Genomic DNA, 18,621 nt, shown 5'->3' on the forward strand with positions numbered 1-18,621 from the left:
TGCAGTTCACAAGCAGATCAGCAGAGACCTCAGTGCTGCCTAAATCTTCACTTGTATTACCTCTGATTACCTCTCGGGAAAAAAGGCTTCTTTTTTTGTTTTGCCTTTTTTTCCCCATAGATTTGTAGGCCTTTTATTTTGTTTTTAACTCTTTTTTTAAACCTTAGAGTACTAAAGTCCTGTATGCACAAGTTGCACTGACTCTGAAATCACTAGTCATGCTAGGAAGGAGTGCCTGTGTGAGCAACGGAGCTGAGCCTGGACCCATTGAACTCTCTGGAGTCCAGGAATCTCAGTATTAAACACTTAGTGCCAGCGAAACCTGAAATGTACATTGTATAATCAGAGATGGAACTAGGCAATACTTCCAGGAAAAGAGCTGACAACTTAAAAGCCTCCTTAAATTGGTTATGGTCATGCTTTAAGTGGTTCAGTGAATTAAGCTAGTAATTATACTTTATGGGTTTCTCAAATAAAACAGCCTAATAATGCTACAAACCCTGCAAATATTGTAATCACTGTACTATGTTAAATATTTAATTACGTTTTGTCCATTTTAGCCATATGTAGCTCTAATAATGCCCTTTTTTTTAGTGGTGAAGGACTTATTATATTACTGAACAAAATACACTAATGATGACTTTGAAACCTCTGTAATTAATGCAATATGTGCAACGCATGGATGTCTCAGCAGATTATCAGATTAAGGAAATCATTTGCTAACACTGCCATGTGATCTCTTTTCAGCTGACTGCACAAGTCACTTAACATTATTAGGTGCTATATAGACAAAGACCATGACATTGATCTTTCCAGTGGGCAGCAAGCAGAATATCTAATCTCCACAATTGCTCAAAGCTGTGTTTTGAGGGGTTTCTAGACAATTTGTTTGCTTTGAAATTACACATACTTCACAAGAAAAAATTCTTTAAGCCAGTAGCACAGAGCAGAACACATTTTCTGTCATTAAGCAAAAGTCTTTCTGTTGCCTAGAAGAGTTAAGTATATCTGGATGTCCAGCAGGTCACAGAGTATTTTACAGACCTATTTAGAAATATGGAGCTTCACAAGAGATTCATTTTCACAGAGATTGGGACTGCCATGAAAATTAGAGACCTTCTCCAGTACCTTTTGAAGCAACTGGGAACCTTTACGTTAGTCTGAATAGGCTTTTGGCGTAGCCCCTCTGCAGTCCTGAAGGTCCCTGGTGTCTTCTGGGGCCAGGTATTCTCATCCAAACCATTTCAACACTGTCCTCCTCCTGGGGAAGCCATAAGGAGGGACTAAGAGATTAAGCTCTCCTCAATGAAATATTTCATCAGCGAGAATGTGTTCCTGAGGGTCTAACTCTCAGAACACCCATAACATGTTTTTTAAACCTGGCCTTGGGACAAACTCCCTTATTTGTTTAATTATTTAAAAGTGTGTGTATATATATAATGTATATATTTGCATTTTAAACTAATGTGTTTACATTTTATACTAAAAAATGTCATGCTGTGAATGATTATTGTGCAGTAGCAGTTGCTGTGCTTCATTAAATATATCTTAAAGATACTAGCTTAGGAAAAAGTTAATATTTGGATGAGTTAATATTGTGTTGGTTAAAAGCAGACCATAAAAAAAAATGAAGCTTGTAGTTGGCAGTGAGGATATGAAGATAAACGTGACTTTTACACATGGCAGGAACTTCCAGAGCGTGTAGCTCTCTTCCTCCAGAGGAGCAGATCTCTATCCTTCTCAGAATCTCCCACCACCTGGGGAGTATCAGCAGGCAGAGCTCTTTGGACCTGTGAGGATACTTGAGCGACCACGTCCTTGTGCAATATGTTACAAAGGAATTTCATTCTTGTATTGAAAAGGCAGTGGTGGCGGAATGTTTCCACTAACACCAATAACAGCACAGCCATTATTTTCATCCAGGACAAGACAGAGGAATGTCCTCACAGTCCTTAATGAGCCACAGCAAAAATGCCACAGCAATGAAAACTTTTCTCCCTGCACTGCATCACATCAGTTGCAAATACACAGCCAGCAATGCCAATAAACGCAGAGGGTGGCTTAATATACTAAGCTGCGCCTAATGCAAATTTTTATTTAGGAAAATACTGTCTGTCTTCTCCGGACAGGCAGACCCAAAGTAGATACAATACACCCACAAGCAATAAGTGGACAATAAATATAATAAAATACTTAAATATATATTCCTTGCCCTTCCACTGGGGGTGGTAGAGGAAGGGCAAAAAAGCCCACCTTGAAATTCTCACCAGCATTCTAATTTCCCTGCACAGGAAATTAGGATTTCTATTGACAGATGACACTTTTAGATTATAGCACTGACAGACTGAAAGACAGTCCAACGTCTTGCAGGTTAACCCTTTCAGTTCATACTGGAACAAGTCTACTAAGACTGAAAGAGCTGATCAGAGGGAAAAAAAAGGTTAATTAGTTTGTTAATTACTGAAAATAATGATAAGCATCGACTATTCCAAATTTTAAAGAGAAAATGGCATGGATTATGTTGAAATTGTACTGCAGAAGGAAGGAGAAGACAAAACTCCCATAGAAACAGGTTGTGCATTGTCTGTTGTTATTTTTAGTCCAGCTAGCCTTGGTTTCCCAAGCACTCCCCGTCAGTTCTCTTCCATTCACATGCATGCTTAGCAATGCCTTTCAAAGAAGAGCTAGGTCAAGGCCCAGGATTTTTGAAAAAGCCGTCCTAGAAACCTACCTCAATCCAATCTGATTTTCCTTTGCGGAAAATGGGATCACTGAGTATCTTCATAAAAATTTAACCTGCTGACTCTCCTTCCAACACAGCCCTCTATATAATTATGATTACAATGTGCTCTTAAACTTCCTTTTTAAAATTAAAATTGTCCTTGGTGGAGGTTGCTTTGTTGCACAATACTCCAGGCAGAGATACAAGTTTCCTTCTCTAAAAGCATTTAACTGCCATTTGAGAAGCACAGGCCCCAAATCCTGGACACAAATTAAGAAAAAATTCTTACATATTGTGGGTGAGGAGGTAAAGGTGCCAGCTGCCAATGTGTTGATCCTGCTTCCAACACTGTGCTAAGAGCCTTCTGCAGCTGCATCAGCTCAAGAGACCACGGAGCAGCTGAGGGATATCCCCGCTGCTCACCCTGGAGGAGTCCCACAGAGGAGATTTTTCAAGCTGTTGCAGCTGATGCAGTAATACTTGAGGATCTCCCACCTGGTGCTCCCCCTGGGATTCACCAAGCAAGCTTCGGGCATACGTTACACTGCCAGAGGGACACAATGCCACTGTAAGGCTAATAGGACTAATAAGTGTTCTCTCAATAACTTATGCTGTTAGTCTGTAAGTAGCTCACAAGTATAATGATAGAGGTATAAAAAACAATTTGCATGCCACCAGGTTGCTATAAGATCTGGAAAATGATATATGTGCATTATTGTGAATCAAAGTGATATTTTCAGACATCAGATAATATCAACAAGGCACAAGCTGTTAATAACAGCTTCCTGAAAAAAAAATGAAGCAAATCTTAACGAAAAATAACCCCTATATATATTATGATCCAGATTATGACAATGCCAATTCTTATATATTGTGTACATATACATATATATAGTGTGTACACACACATAATATCTAGAGATGGAGAATGTCTAATGAATACTGCAACAAATCATCAAAAGATAAAAAGTCTGAGCCTGATCTTTGAGCAGTGTAAATTTTCATAGTTTCACGGCAGTATATGCTAGCAGAATGTCTTCCCTAAAACCTTTTAACACAACACACAAAGTCAGAAGAGGGAAAAATATGACAACATATTATATTACCTTTTGACAACCATCTAATTTCTTACTTTCAAGGATTCATTCTGGGTCATATTTTATTATCAGCTTTATCAAAATGACTCCAGAGTGATCCCATTAAATTAATTCCTCTGTAATATTTATATCTCTGTAATGGTAGAAAATACATTTCACAAACCAGTTTACTTGCATGTGGGACCACATCTGTGGCACGTATAAACTGGTGCTGTGCCATGAAAACAGTATAACTATTCTGAAATAAGGCAGCTAACGATCCATCCCACTATATTTACGACAAGCAAATGGCTTTAGGAGCAGATGTCTAGACTTCTGGACTACAAATGTCACATGTCTTTTCACATTGATGAGCTTTCCTTTAATGAAAGATAAACTAGTGATGTTGACTTCAGAAGTAGCATAGGCATAGACACAAATACTGAAGGAAGATAAATTTAGAGTCCTGAAGAGAAATATAATTTAAAAGAAAGTCTTTGTGTCATGTCAAATATTTCCTTCAACTAACACCCACCTACTTAGGCAGAATAAAAATTGGGAAAGAAAGTTCAAAGAGCCCTACACTGTATGTTTGACTTTAGTGAAGCTGTATCTGATCTAGTAAACATGCTTAGGCTGAAAGTTGACCAGTAATCCATGATTTAGGACTGATCCAGGCAATCTCACTTAGTGCCTTCTCCTGACTAGACAAGGTTAGAGAAAAACAGGTAGTAAAATCAGTGAATGAAAAAAAAAAAAAAAAAAGTCAGTACCATTTGTCTCTCTCAGTGGAAACCAATTGCCCTGAAAATATGACCTCTGCAATCACAGTTGTCTCCTCACAACAGGAGGAAGGAATTTGTGGCTGCAATTTAGCAATTCCCGGTCATGCTACATAAAAAGACAGCATAAAAGCCAGTTCACGCTCACACAGTTGTACAGGCTCCACAGAGCTTGAGCACATGGTGTCCAGCTACACAGGAGCAGAGGATACCAAGCACGTGAGGACCAGGATTAGCACCTTTTATCACATACTCACACCTCTGACAAAAACATCTTCTTAACTGGAATGGCACAAAACCCCCTGGGCAAGTTAAATCCATGATATGTGGGTACAAATATGAAATAAAGTTTCTGCTCGAGCCTCCAAACCAAGTAAAATTGCAATGTGTGCTAAAACAGTCTGATCTTGTATTTCTTTGTTTAGCAGCTTATCTGGCCAAACTTGTCCAATACTTCTCTAACATTTCTTTATTAACTTTCTATTTTTTCTCACATTAAATGGGCTCCTTTCAAGGAATGTTGCCAGATAATTCTGATCTCCCAATTCATCCTTGGATTTGGGATCAATAATCCGTTCAGTATCAGGAAACAGGCACATCCTGCTGAGGAAAATGAGAACTGACAGCCAAAAAGCAGATGCAGCTGGCAATATTGCCATGGTGCCTCTCCATCTCCAGCCTCATGCAAGAATTAAATAAACAGCACAAGTTCAATATTATAATTATTTCAGCTTGAATAATTTAGGCTGAAATTTTCAAAGCCCTCTAGGGGTGAGATGCCCAATTCCAATTAAAATTAATTTTAATTAATTTTAAATTTGGACATCCAAGTCCCCCAGACAGCTTTGAAAAACTAAACCTCAATTGTTAATAGAAAGAAAGAAATCAGGCCTATTCCTATTCCCAAAGAAGGCAAGGGAGTTTTTTACTGATGTCAATACGTCTGTGATTTTTTTAAATGTTTCCTTTTATCTTGACGTAGGTAACAACATCAAGGATGACATTATATTTCTCCTATGCCCTGCACCGTCTTAGATCCTTACCTCCTAGTTCTAATTCTGTGTTTACATTTTCTCTACTCAATAGAAGGAATAGAAATGTATTTTATTGGGGTTGCTTTACTTAGCCTCTTTAAGTACTATGAAAAGTTCTACTGCATTGAAGTATCACTCCAACTAACTTCTTTATTCCATGTAGTAATAACATGGGTTCATCTCGCATTAAACAAATGGCCAAGCCTTCCACCAGTTTTAAATGTCACAGCTACACCAAACTTCACATTGCAACCCTGATCCAGCTGCATCCATGTCTGTCCGCATCACTGAAGGATCTGGTCTGACAGTTTTATATGTGCCATTCTGCTCCTTCAGGCCATTTTTCTCAGCTTTAAGATTAGTGAAAAAATTAACACATTAAATTATTCTAAGCTATAGTGTTACTGAAGAAAACCCACATTAAGACAGTCCTAGTGGAAATAAGAAAAATTCTTTTTGATATTAGTGGAGAAACAGTGTCTATGTATGGTTAATTACTGGGCTTGATGATCTGGTCCCTTGACCTGGTGCAAATCAGAAGGGATCCTACTGAAAAATGTTAGTCTTTGCCTAACATTTATGTAAGAATCCTTGAAGACAGAGACAAAATACGTCATAGTCAGTGCTCCTCTTTCAATGGGCATTGGATCAGGTTCCTTAGGTGGCTGTAATTCCTCTGTGTTCACTGGGATTACTCATAATTTACAGCAATCCAAAAGAGAAGGAATCGATCCTGAGCCCATATTCAGACTAGAGATTAATATCCAATGCTCAAGTGGCACGTTTCAGTTTCCTCAGCCTCTGGAAAAAGGAATTCTTGGACACAATTCTTTACAACTCTCCCCATCTCTGATACCACTATGACCAAACCTCTCAAACACTCACACACTAATTAAACCAGTTCCTTTGTCAAACATCATCTAATTCCAAGGCATTTGTAAGTAATTAAAGCATTTTCTATGGAAGGACGCTCCTATGTATTAACATGCATAAATGCAAAATAACAACATTGTATCTTTCTTTCTCTTGGTTGTCATTGGTGTTTTAGTAAGTGGATGTATTGTATTATGTTTCTGGACCTTAAAGTTTATAACCCTTCCTTTCTACACCATTACATCTTGTTTAAATTAATATATTTCAAACATCTGCCTCCTTTGTTTTAACGCTTCCCATATTAGTAAAAAACATCTTCAACATCCAGTATGGCACACATCCTTGCCACAATGCATCAGCTCAGATTAATGCATTGTACACCATTATTAATTCAGTTTTACATGGTCATTTTTCATGTTCTGTTGAAGACAAAAACAAAGATACAATTCATTCCACACTGTCATCCCTTTGTCCTGACCAGAACAACTCGATCGTGTTGAAGAAGGCATGAACCATATCAACCAAGACATGAAGGAGGCCGAGAAAAATTTAAAAGATTTAGGGAAATGCTGTGGCCTTTTCATATGTCCTTGTAACAAGTAGGTACTGGGTACCGGCTCTGCTATGTGGTGTCCAGTTTTTTTTGTCACAGTGAATGTCTGAAGTTTTTTGTCTTTTTTTTCTTTGTCCTTTTCCATCTGCTTCATTCTGTGGGGATAAAATACTTGTGTTTAATCAGAACAACTGGAACGCATCGAAGAGGGAATGGACCAAATCAATAAGGACATGAAAGAAGCAGAAAAGAATTTGACGGACCTAGGAAAATTCTGTGGTCTTTGTGTCTGTCCATGTAACAAGTAGGTGCTGCCTGCCTCATCTCTTTGAGCACTTAAGGCTGATCCCAAAGGCCTTGTGAAGCTCATCCTTGCTAGGCACATGGACAGGATGAGCATGTGGCATGCAGAAAGAACGATTCTGATTCAAATGCATTCATCTCATAGCATAGACAGCTGACTGGGAATTACTGTAGATGCATTAAAATCAGGCATACTACAGTGAAAGCTTCACTGTCGACACCTTTTACTGGTAAAAGTTTCAACATTTTATCTGAAGTGTACTAAGTGCTTCCATTTTTACAGCAAACAAAAACACTGGGGCTACTTTATTCCTGCAGGCCCTAAAATTTTAAAACTTATTTTCACCAAAAAATAATTTAATAAAAATTCATAGCTTAAAAATGCAGAAGAAGGAAATAACAAACATTACCAAAAATTATGGAAGGAAATAATTCTATCTCTCATTGTTCAACACACATCGTCCTTGCTGAGATCTTGATGGAGACATGACATTTTACAATTGGAATTCAACTTAAAATGATTTTCATCTTGTCTTAGGGAACCAAATTTGAGAAAAAATGAACACGTTGTGTCGATTTCTCTCATTTGGGTAGAATGTACACTAAGCAGAAATGTTGAAATGCATCGAATTTTGCTTGCATGCCATCACACTTGAACGAAACTGTTCTCTGAGTAATGCAAAGCTTGTTTTAAATGCCAAAGGAAAGTGATATGTGTGTATTGTGGGTGCAGAAATTAGGAAAAAACTGTGACAACCAGATTTCCTCAAGGAATAGCAAATCCAGCATGCATGAGTTAGCACTCAACCAGGTTATCATAACAACATTTACAAATGGTTGACCAAAGATTTTGCAGGAAACAAGGTAGACTGCTGTGTTTCTGTAGTGCTGTACTCAATTTTTGCATAGTGCAGATATTTTTTTTCACAACCATAGCCCAATCCTGATAGCCCATGATTTTCAAGACTAAATGACTGAAAGCTATTGTAGAATTCAGTGGGAATTTTGTCTGGAATAGGAACAGTAGGGCTGGGTTTCTCTCTTATCAGTCACCATTTATTTTCAAATTAATTCCCTTGGAACAAAATGCAGATATGGTCTCAATTTTAAAAAATCAATTTTGCTCCTGCATACCAAGCCACAAGCATTTGAATGGGGTATGTATTTTGCCAAGAATATGTATGTCATTGCCTATAAGTGCAAAATGAGAGAGAGGAAAGTGGGAACTTAAAGAGGAACACTACCATGGCTTCCTCCTCCTGGAGAAGCCTAACATACCATTCATGCCAAAAGTTCATCCTTAAGATACTTAACAAGCCTCATGTATTTTACAGGAAATCTTCATTTTAAGAGTAATTTATTATTTTATCCTTTAAGGAAGGTTGCTCAAAATTGAAAGCCAGACCTGTGAGTGCATGAGATTAGAATCTGATATTCAGTCTGAAACCATTTACTGTTCCACAATGCACATTTATCGTGCAATATCATGAAATGTGTAGATGCAGTAACTGATAATACCTGCATTTAGTGAGTTGGGCATCCATTTTTAAAGAGACATCATTCTTACTGACCTTTGCAGACTACTGCCAGGTTGAATAAAACAGCATTAACAATTGGTCAACATGTTTAAAAACAGAAACTTTGACCCACCATGCCAGGAATCTACTGGTGAACCTGAGATGATATTCTGAGAAGAGTTAAGCAGGGAGAGAAATCCAAACAATTCTGGGCATCAGAATGGCTATGCCTTCATTCCCTAATGCTCATCTGGCTGGTGGTAAATTGCATATATCCAAAAGAAAAAAAGAAAAAGAAAAAGACCATTCATACACAGTTATTCTCTTTACTTGTAAACACAACTCAGTGAACCACACCAAAATATATGGCCTCATCCTATGTTCCTAGAAGATCCAAAATTCTCATAGCATACAACTTTTACCAGAGGAAAGACAGTAAGGTGACTGCTACTGATCTTGAGCAGGTCCAGATTCAAGCTGTAGACTTCAATGGGAAGTTCACATGCACAAAAATCGGCTTTTAAGTTCTTATATTATAAAATCATTTACCTCAAACATAAACACTGTGTCACTCTCAAAGTTGTGCAGTTCTAAAGAACATGCACCTGTAATTGCATGTGCAGCAAGAGAACTAGCTTCACTCATTTCCAGAAACACCAAAGCCGATGTATAGTTTTAGGGAACTCGGAATAAATAAGAGCAAGCCAATCAACACCTCTTGTAAGTCTTCACATTTTTAAAAAAGAAATAAACAACAAAACAGAGAACTTGGGAAAGACCCTCTTTTAATTTATATTTTAGTTCCCCATCGAAGTATGCTAAACAGCTTTGGAGGACACAGAGAGAACGTTAATATCAGAGTTGGGCTTCTTGTATCCTTTCCCAACACGATGTACAATTTCAGCAAAGCCAAGCCACAGGGCTCTTCATACGATTTACTAGCAGCAAAATGAAGAACACTGAAACCATGAGGATTTGTAGTTTTCAACAAAGCTGTTGAAAACTGCACCATTTCTGAAATAAGATTGAGGATTGTAGCTACAGACCCCAAACGCTCACACTCACCTGCTTAAGTCTGATCTTGTCTGATCACCCAAGGACAGCAACCCAAAACATGCTGGCACATATGCTAATCTGCCACTGAAGGTATGCCTGGATTTTAATATTCTTATCCATGGCAGCTCAGTCAAAAATGGCTCTCTCAAAGCTAATGCAACTATCATAAACAACAAATAGAACAACCTGAAAGGTTATTTTAAAGTCCTGTGGTTTAAAGCTCCTAAAGGAAGTGATGATCCATTTTTGCCTGTGTCTTGCTTATTGTGAAGGCTGTTACTGCTGATGCATTAAGAGTATGATGAAATACTGGGGCAACTGTGCTTAGTGAGAATGCTTTACTTCTTATTCATGCCTGTAGCTGGTGCATGAAGAAAATGTAGAAAAATTTCCCTTTCTGATGCTAGATTGCTTGTATCTTTTCTCCTGCACTCATCTCACTTCTGCCTATTTTACTTTTTGTCTCTGTGGAGAAAGGTTTGTACATCAACTGTCGATGTATGATTACTATTTTCAAGTACCGATATATTATCAAGAAATCCAATGACTTTATGACAAACATTATCCTTAAATCACCTTGGAAAAGGTTCATGGCTTTAAATGCCTATTAGGCCACATACATGTTGAACAACAACAAAGCCTAATCTTCTGTAAGGTAACTTGTTTAAATCTAGCCAAATCTTTTTTTCTCTAAAAGGGTGTGTTGCTGTGATGTGATGTACATACTACACTTGGCAGTTTTGTTTTTTATGTCTGTCTGCCAGTATGTTCTCTGTGTTCGATGTCAAAACATATGTATCACTGAAATGAAACAATGTTTTCCAGTTATCTATTTCTTCTCATCTTCTTTTCTTTTTTACTTTTCTTTCTTTTTTTTTTTATTCTTCTCTCTGGAAACTAAGTTAACATCCAAAAACCTGTGTGCAGTGTTGTAGACTTGACAAGTGCAATTCACCCTATTGGAAACAAAACCTTTGACCATCACAGTTGTTGTGGCAGAAAAATAAAATCTCCTTTTATTCAGGCTTATGATATATCGGTATACAATGACCCTCTATTTGAAAACTCATTTGCTTGATTCAGCTTTTAGCTTGGAGAAGTAAAGAGTTTTGCATTTGTCTTTGTCCTCTTGCTTTGTTACTCATCATCTTTTTTGCATAGGCTTAAATCAAGTGATGCTTACAAAAAAGCCTGGGGTAATAACCAGGATGGGGTTGTAGCCAGCCAGCCTGCACGTGTTGTAGATGAACGGGAGCAGATGGCCATCAGCGGTGGCTTTATCCGCAGGTGAGTCTTTTCATCCACTCTTTTCTCTGTATTTTACTTGTCACTGATATATTTAGAAATCTTCCATATGGTCATGTGTTCTGTGCTGTTCATTAACTCCCTCGGTGACACCAGGTAATGAAAGGGAGCCACCATTTTCCACTGGGTGGAAGATGCTTATATTAAGGTTGTCACTGAGGAATACAGGGACAGGCCCTAGACACCTCCTGCTTCCACCAACTCACCTGACCCTGTGGGTGCTTGCCTGAGCTAGTGCAAGTAACCATGAGGATGTTGATGAAAATCCTGGAAGTCAAGGCTTCAGCCCTAGGAATCAGGTGTTTGCCTCAAGTCTTCTTCTTTGAGATTACCAAGAGTTCTGTGATAATTAGATATAACATCTACTTATTTAGTTTATAGCCAACATGCTAGGTTTAATATTCTGAAGGTCACTCAGCATTTGCCACATCATCCCTGTGTGCCAGCTCCCCAGCACCATCAATAACTTTTACTTGTGGCCTTGTTATGGGTCTCATAAATGAGATTTGGTGAAATGTCTTGGAAATAGTATGTCAAATAAAGCTAGTTTATAATTACTTTGGTTTTCATGACATATAGGGCTTACTATGCATTATCTGTCCCTGCCAGAGGGCATATCAAGGCATTCAGCACCCCTCCCTCTCTTTTCAAAGAGAGTCTCAGACCCTTCACAGAGCAGAGACAAGCACAGAATCTGAAATACATTTTCACTAGAGGTAAACTGACTTCAAGAAAATCACTTTCCTGCTTATGACTATTACCCAGAAAAATCGCATTGAATGGGAAATGATGCACTGCTCCTCAACTGCTGAAATGCCATAACCATTGAAAAACACTGACACTTTAGTGGCAACCACTGTGCATCCAAACGAAAGCCAATTTTAAATGCACGGCTATAGTAACAGCAACCAAGCTGCAAACTTTCAGCAATACATAAGGACCCAGGATAAGTACATACTGATTACAGTACTTACTGAGCATGTATTTAGATGACAATGCTATCAGCTGAATGGATAAAGGCATAGCAGTAGGCAAAGCTTTGATGTCTGAAGATTAAGAACACTGGATTAATAAGTAATTAAGATAATAAGTAATTAGCTTTCCAAAAGCTACTATCCACTTATTTTTGGCTGCTATATTAAAGGGAAATCAGCATGATGGAAACAGTGCTGTCATGCAATGCAGCGTGTGGGATTGCGCTGCTATTTCTATTTGCTGGGACTACCATTCACCTTATCATCTCTGGAGGGAGGCTCCATCACCATGAAGGCTGGGGCAAGCTAACAGAACAGCAGTGAGGAGAGTTTACAAGGGTGCTCTGCCATAATTGCTCTGCAAATAGCCTAGGCAGCCTTTTTGGTGCCCTTATGAACACAAAGAGCAAAAAATCTGTCAAAGTAGAATTTTCTGAGCATCGCACATGGGCCTTGTTTCTCCCGGTGACAGTCACCAGATAACTCTCTAGTGACTGGAATGCTGAGCTGGGCCCTCCAGGCTAGAGGGCAAGTTTTCCCCCTGCCATCCCACCCCTCCTTCCACATACCAAGCAGCTGAGCAGCTGAAAGATAGGGCTAACAGGAGAGGTGGTGCATCTTTACCGAAGCCAACAGAGAGAAGCCAGCAGAGAGAAGCTGCTTCTGTCATTTACTGGAAACACATTTGATTAAAATAGGAGTTTAGGTCAGGACTTCCACAGCAGAAGCTGCTCATGCCCAGCATTCAGTTAGCCCAAGTCTGCAAGGACTGCGCTATACCAGCTCGCTCTGTGCAGCCCAAGGCAGGGAGTGCAATTCCAAGGCCCACCAGCATACACTGTAAGCACACAGCAGTTAAACAGAACACACTTTTGTTCTTTTGAGAAGCGATAGCGCTGCCGGCCAGGTGTGCTATGTGAGCAGACGAGCTCAGACAGCAGCACTTCCAGGAGCAGTAGAAATGAGCATTGCAAATGGAGTAGTAACAAACCCAAACAGTTAGTCCCAACAGTCAAAAAGTAAGCATGAAAAGGTTTTCAAGTTACCTGTTCAATAATTAATCCTTTTTCTTCAAAGCTCAATAGAGCAGCATGCTCCACAAGTCGTAGGTGAGGAAGGATGTAGGGGAGGTTTCAGGTGAATCAGTGTTTCAGAGGGATCTTCTCAGTCTCTACTCAAAGGTTTGTTTTTGCACTCGCAGGGTAACAAACGATGCCCGAGAAAATGAAATGGATGAGAACCTCGAGCAGGTCAGCGGCATCATTGGAAACCTACGTCACATGGCCCTGGATATGGGCAATGAGATTGACACACAGAATCGCCAGATTGACAGGATCATGGAGAAGGTAAGAGCCTACATTTCTAAGAGAACCCCAAAGGGTGGCTGTGTTTCCCTTCTGCAGGCCTTGATGGCCACAGGCTGCTACATGAACCACAGAAGACATGTAACCCAGTCTGTTCCCAGCTCCTTTAGCTTAGGGCTCACGCTGCAGTTTCTCTACAGCTCTTTCAGAGAAGGACAAGAGACAAGGAGCTACTAGAGTTCCTCTCCTTCTTCCAAAACTTTGGAGGAAAGCAGAGCTTTGTGCTGTAGATCTTCACTCATTCCTTCACTGCTGGTCATACTGCACTGCTGGGTTCAAAAAACAACAGCTGGCAAGGGCAGCACTTCACACAGATGAAGGCTCCTTCTGCAAAGGTTTGGGAAAGAAGTGCCCTGAGATGTGCAGAACTGTGGAGCTTGGGTCTCAATGCCTGGGCATTTCCTGGCAAATGTTAAACTTTTCTGGACTTTTCTTCCCTTGGAAACTCAGAAATATATATAAACTGGGTTCTGCATGGGTCCAGTGAGCTATATTAACACTGTGAAATGTCTATTTAAAAAAAAGCAGAGAGCACCATTCCAGTGCCAGATCTGCACTGCAGGTTTTCCAAAGCAGAGAGTTGCACCTCCACCCCCATCTGGGAACTCACTCTTGTCCTCAGCTCCCAAGATCTGCAGCCACCTGCATTGGCTACTGGCAGAGCTCCAAGCACAGACACAGCCAGGCTGAAGTGACAGAACAGACTAGATCTTTTTCTGGTGTTTAAAAAAAAATCAATACCTTTGACTTCAGCTAAGATTTATACAAGCTGAGGATGTACCCCAAGGATTTAATGTACTGCTTAGAATTAATGCTGACCTTAAGGGGTTGAGCTTGTACTCTTGAGCCTTCTTATGCATAACAAGCTATAGCGAGCAAGATGACCATGCCTGGTTCTCATAAGAGCCCAGCATAATAAATTAAAATAAGAAAATATTGCTGTCAAAGTTCATACAGTCTAGTAGCTTTCCCTGCCGGAGTTTGATTTCAGGGAAAACTGGGTGAAATGTGTTGCCTTAAAGGGAGTTTATTTCTGACAGACTGATAGTCGCATAACAAAAGAGCACACATCTTTGGAACAGTCAAAACTACTATTTTAAAGCTGAATTTGTTAGTTTGAATGAATGGGAAAACTCAGAGTATTACTGTGATGCCATTCTGCAGTAGTTCATATTTCTGTGAGAAAAAAAAAGACAAGGGTAGGGAGAGAGATTTACCATTGTTACTCATAAGAAACACACTGGAAAGTAGTCCATTATCTACACTGCGAGAAGTGACTGGAGGATTATACAGCATATGTCATAACTACCCTTAAATAATAAATCTAGGATACATACCCTTTTCTCAGAGAAAGGACAAACACAAGGACTACTTTATGTTTGCAGCTATTCTAGTTATGACAATTTTAGCAACAGATAACATGCACTATACTTGGAAATCAGGTGTGTTCCATCCATGGCTTTAGGATGCTATCACCAAATGCAGTGATCCTAACTTTGTAACGCTGCACTGCTCTCCTATCAAGTCATCTCTGCACACTTCTGGCTTTTGAAAACGTTGACTAGACATTTTGTGCACATGAAGTACATGGACCAAGTTCCTAGGCGGTGCATAATGACAGCAGGCGACTGAGGGACTGGCTGTCCACATCTATGGAATCTCCTTATAGAGTTAGCTATACAGCATTTTTTACAGTAATAAAAAAGCATTGCAAACTAGTATCACCCACTAAATCCAGCCTCATGGGCAGGCCTAGAAAGGCAGAGATCTTTGCTAGGACCAGTGATACACTTTTGAAAGCTGCATTTGCAGCATATACAGAAGATTAACATGGTAGCAGCGCAGAAACAAGACAGTTCAGTCTTTAATGAAGATCTGAAGTTTGCCAGGTAAGTACACATGGTCTGAACAGCAATGATATACAAAGAAAACAAACTATATATTAGAAAAACCCTCTATGAAGATGTAAGAGCAACTGAGAGATGGATAATGCTGAAAACAGATCAATACGTGCCTATTTTGTAAAGAAATACTACATTAGAATGTTGCCTGGCCCTGGCTGGTGGCAGGCTATACAACATTGCCAGAGCCCTTTTCTGTTCTGACCAGCTAAAAATCATGCTTTTGATCAGCTATGACCATTAGAAAGAACCTTTGCAAAGAGTAGCAGAGTTAGACCTCAGTATTTGCATTCAGGACCATTATGTTTCATCCCTGAAAAAAGTGCATACACATATATCCTTATAGTATTCATATATTTTATGACAAATCTAACTGCTTCCAAAACCATTCATTTTTTTTTTCTAGGTAGTGATACTGTTATATGAAAGGTCAAACTCACTAATATGAATTAGTGGGGTTCATATGAGCAGTTATGCTGATCTATACTTGCTGAGGACCTGGCACATGCTACTGTGCTAAAAAGACGTATCTACATAGCATTTGACAAAGCAATTACAGAGAAAAGCCCAAGATGTTCGAGAATTATTTACTCCACAACAGTATAACCATTTACAAGGGTTTGCGAATATATGTGGAAAAGTTGCTTTATCTTTCCAAAATGAAGATTTAAAATAAATCTGCACAATTTGGACACACCCCAGAGAAGTAGAAAAAAAAATCAAAGCTAACAAAATGCAGGCATCAAGCCACAGAAGAGTAACTTCACTATTTAAGTTCATGTTTTAAACCAATAATATTATTCTCACCTTTCCCACAAGTCTGATTTCAAGAGCTGAAAAAATGAAAGAGCTGCTGCCCAATGACAGCTTTCCCTGTCCTGCAACCACACCAATGAATTCTGCTTAGAGAAAGGAAGAGCAGCATCGCTCCTACCTCTTCCCTTCCTGTCTCATGTAAAGCAGAGAGACCCAGCTTGATTTCTTTTCAGATAAATGCATCTTTCCCAGCATTCCCACATAAGATTATCTGGCTTATCTACTCCAGTGATTCTCCAGTACACTGAACAAAATTTAGTTTTGACTGCACAGTAATCCAAACATTAGCACATCTTTCAGCTGGGGCAGACTCCACATCCACCAAATCTATTGGTCTTTTACTCTATGAAAGCTTGAGACAAATAAAATCCTTACATACATCACTAGTTGTCATCCAGAGCATCACTATAAATGGAGTCACCAATTAACATTGGCTACAGACCTGGCAGAGCAGTAGAAGAGTTCACAGAAACTGCTAAACACAAAAGCTTTACTCAGAGGCTATTTGAAATATCACAAAACCAGACAAATCTGTAATTTACATCTGGGATAGAACACCACAAGAAAAACAGTTCTCCACTATTTTCAAAAGTTTATTTTTTTCCCCCTCTGACCTAGCTAAAGCTAGGGAAGTGTCTACAAAGCATTGCAAATGTTTTCTCTCTGCCATATAATCAACTATTTATTTTCCTTGTGTTTCCATAGGCTGATTCCAACAAAACCAGGATTGATGAAGCTAACCAGCGTGCAACAAAGATGCTGGGCAGTGGTTAAATGCAGCCAAGTGCATTTCCTTTTAACACTGTCCAACAGGGCAGCACCTTCATGCTTTTATCATGGTATTTACCTACTAGGTTTGCACACATGCACATATCAGCCCCATTGTAAATGTTGTCCTGTGTAGTTCGTCAGCTTTCCAAAAATGATACTTGTAATTATTTTTTTCTAGATATCTTTCTTTCCAAAGGTTGTACATAGTGCTGATTTGATGGCTATAGCTCACTATGATGTTTTTTGAGATTTATTCCTTTCCTTCATTCTGTTTTGGATTCTTTTTTCCTCTTCTCCCCCTTTTTTTTTAAATGATGTTTGCTGAATGACAACAATGTTGGAATGCTAAACGTGCTGTTAACCTTTAAATATACAGTATTGTTCTTGTAAAACTGTGACATTCCACAGAGCTACTGCCATGCTCCTGTCTTTGGGTATCATGATGTTTAAGCAGTTAAACCTGCTGTCTTCGGTTTTCATTACCATTATCCGTTGTTATGATTTCATGATTAGACAATGTGAAATTATATTACTATAACAAGCATTGCACTAAAAAGTGATGTGATTTATGCATTTATGCATGAAGAATAAATAGACTTTTAGACTCCTACTTAAACCAGACTTTTCCCATGGCAGTAGCACACCAACAATGACAACAAAAGCATGCTCAGTATTCGGACTCTTTTGGGACTATGTTATACCAGCAAGTTTGCAGTTGTGCCACTTTTTTCTTGTTGATATATATATATATAGTTATTAATCATTATCATTTTTTTAATAATGAAAAAGAGGGATTTGGCACTCACCATTTAGCCATTGCCAGCAAAACAAAAGCTTGGCTGAAAATATGTTAAAGACAAAAAGAAGTAAGTGTAATATATTGGGTTTGTCTGCTGCTTTTGAAGACTATCTTTTGGAGGAAATGACTACCATATGAAATTGTGCAAAGAAATGTAATTTTTATAAGGCTTTCTCTACTAGTCGCTATCCCCATGTGGTTTGTTATCAGTACAGTTCTTTGTTGCTTACCTAGAGCTATGCACACCAAATCGCTGAGATGTTTAGTAGCTGACTCAGTTAAAAAAAAATAAAATAAAAAACCTAAATGAATGAACTCTAGATAAACTGTGAGATAAATATCATTTACAGCATGTAATATGAAATTCCTTATGTCTCCTGTCAGTTTGTGAAGTGATTGACATTTTGTAGCTAGTTTAAAATTATTAAAAATTATAGATCTCAGAATCTATGCTTGTTTTATCGATTTGTTGCCCTATGTATCAGTGACACCTAGCTATTTGCCACTTATAGGGAAAGGGAGAAACTCAGAGACCCTTTACAAACTGGTTCTGTATAAGTGGAAACCATAGATCTCCATTTTGAATGCTGTAAAAAGGGACAGGTACTTACTCTAAAAATAGTACTTTACACTGAGCACACTGACCATGTATATTATTTTAAATAATCTGGTTTGGTTTGCTGAACACTGTATGAAAATATATTTTTCTTGTTTGGGGAAAGAAAAAAATTAAATAAATGAGATGGTACAAAGATAATTAATTCCTGTAGTGGCT

At 38.7% G+C, this 18,621-nt stretch overlaps 1 protein-coding gene across 2 annotated transcripts in view; it reads left to right on the plus strand.

The window, feature by feature from the left end:
* Nucleotides 1-18,292, plus strand: part of SNAP25 (synaptosome associated protein 25) — a 66,488-nt gene extending 48,196 nt beyond the window's left edge. Inside the window, exons 5-8 of one of the 2 annotated variants that reach the window (XM_088531300.1) lie at nucleotides 6,969-7,086; nucleotides 11,078-11,203; nucleotides 13,397-13,541; nucleotides 16,982-18,292. In XM_088531300.1, the coding sequence (XP_088387426.1) occupies nucleotides 6,969-7,086; nucleotides 11,078-11,203; nucleotides 13,397-13,541; nucleotides 16,982-17,050 (458 nt within the window). In that variant the 3' untranslated portion in view covers nucleotides 17,051-18,292. Of the gene's footprint in view, nucleotides 1-6,968; nucleotides 7,087-7,226; nucleotides 7,345-11,077; nucleotides 11,204-13,396; nucleotides 13,542-16,981 lie in introns of both variants that reach the window. The other variant, XM_088531299.1, reaches the window with a different exon arrangement.
* Nucleotides 18,293-18,621: the final 329 nt, after the last annotated feature.

Source organism: Tinamus guttatus, unplaced genomic scaffold (genome assembly GCF_059628265.1).
Source record: "Tinamus guttatus ecotype Peru unplaced genomic scaffold, ASM5962826v1 Tinamus_guttatus_pri_ptg000403l, whole genome shotgun sequence".
In the NCBI taxonomy this organism is placed as follows: domain Eukaryota; kingdom Metazoa; phylum Chordata; class Aves; order Tinamiformes; family Tinamidae; genus Tinamus; species Tinamus guttatus.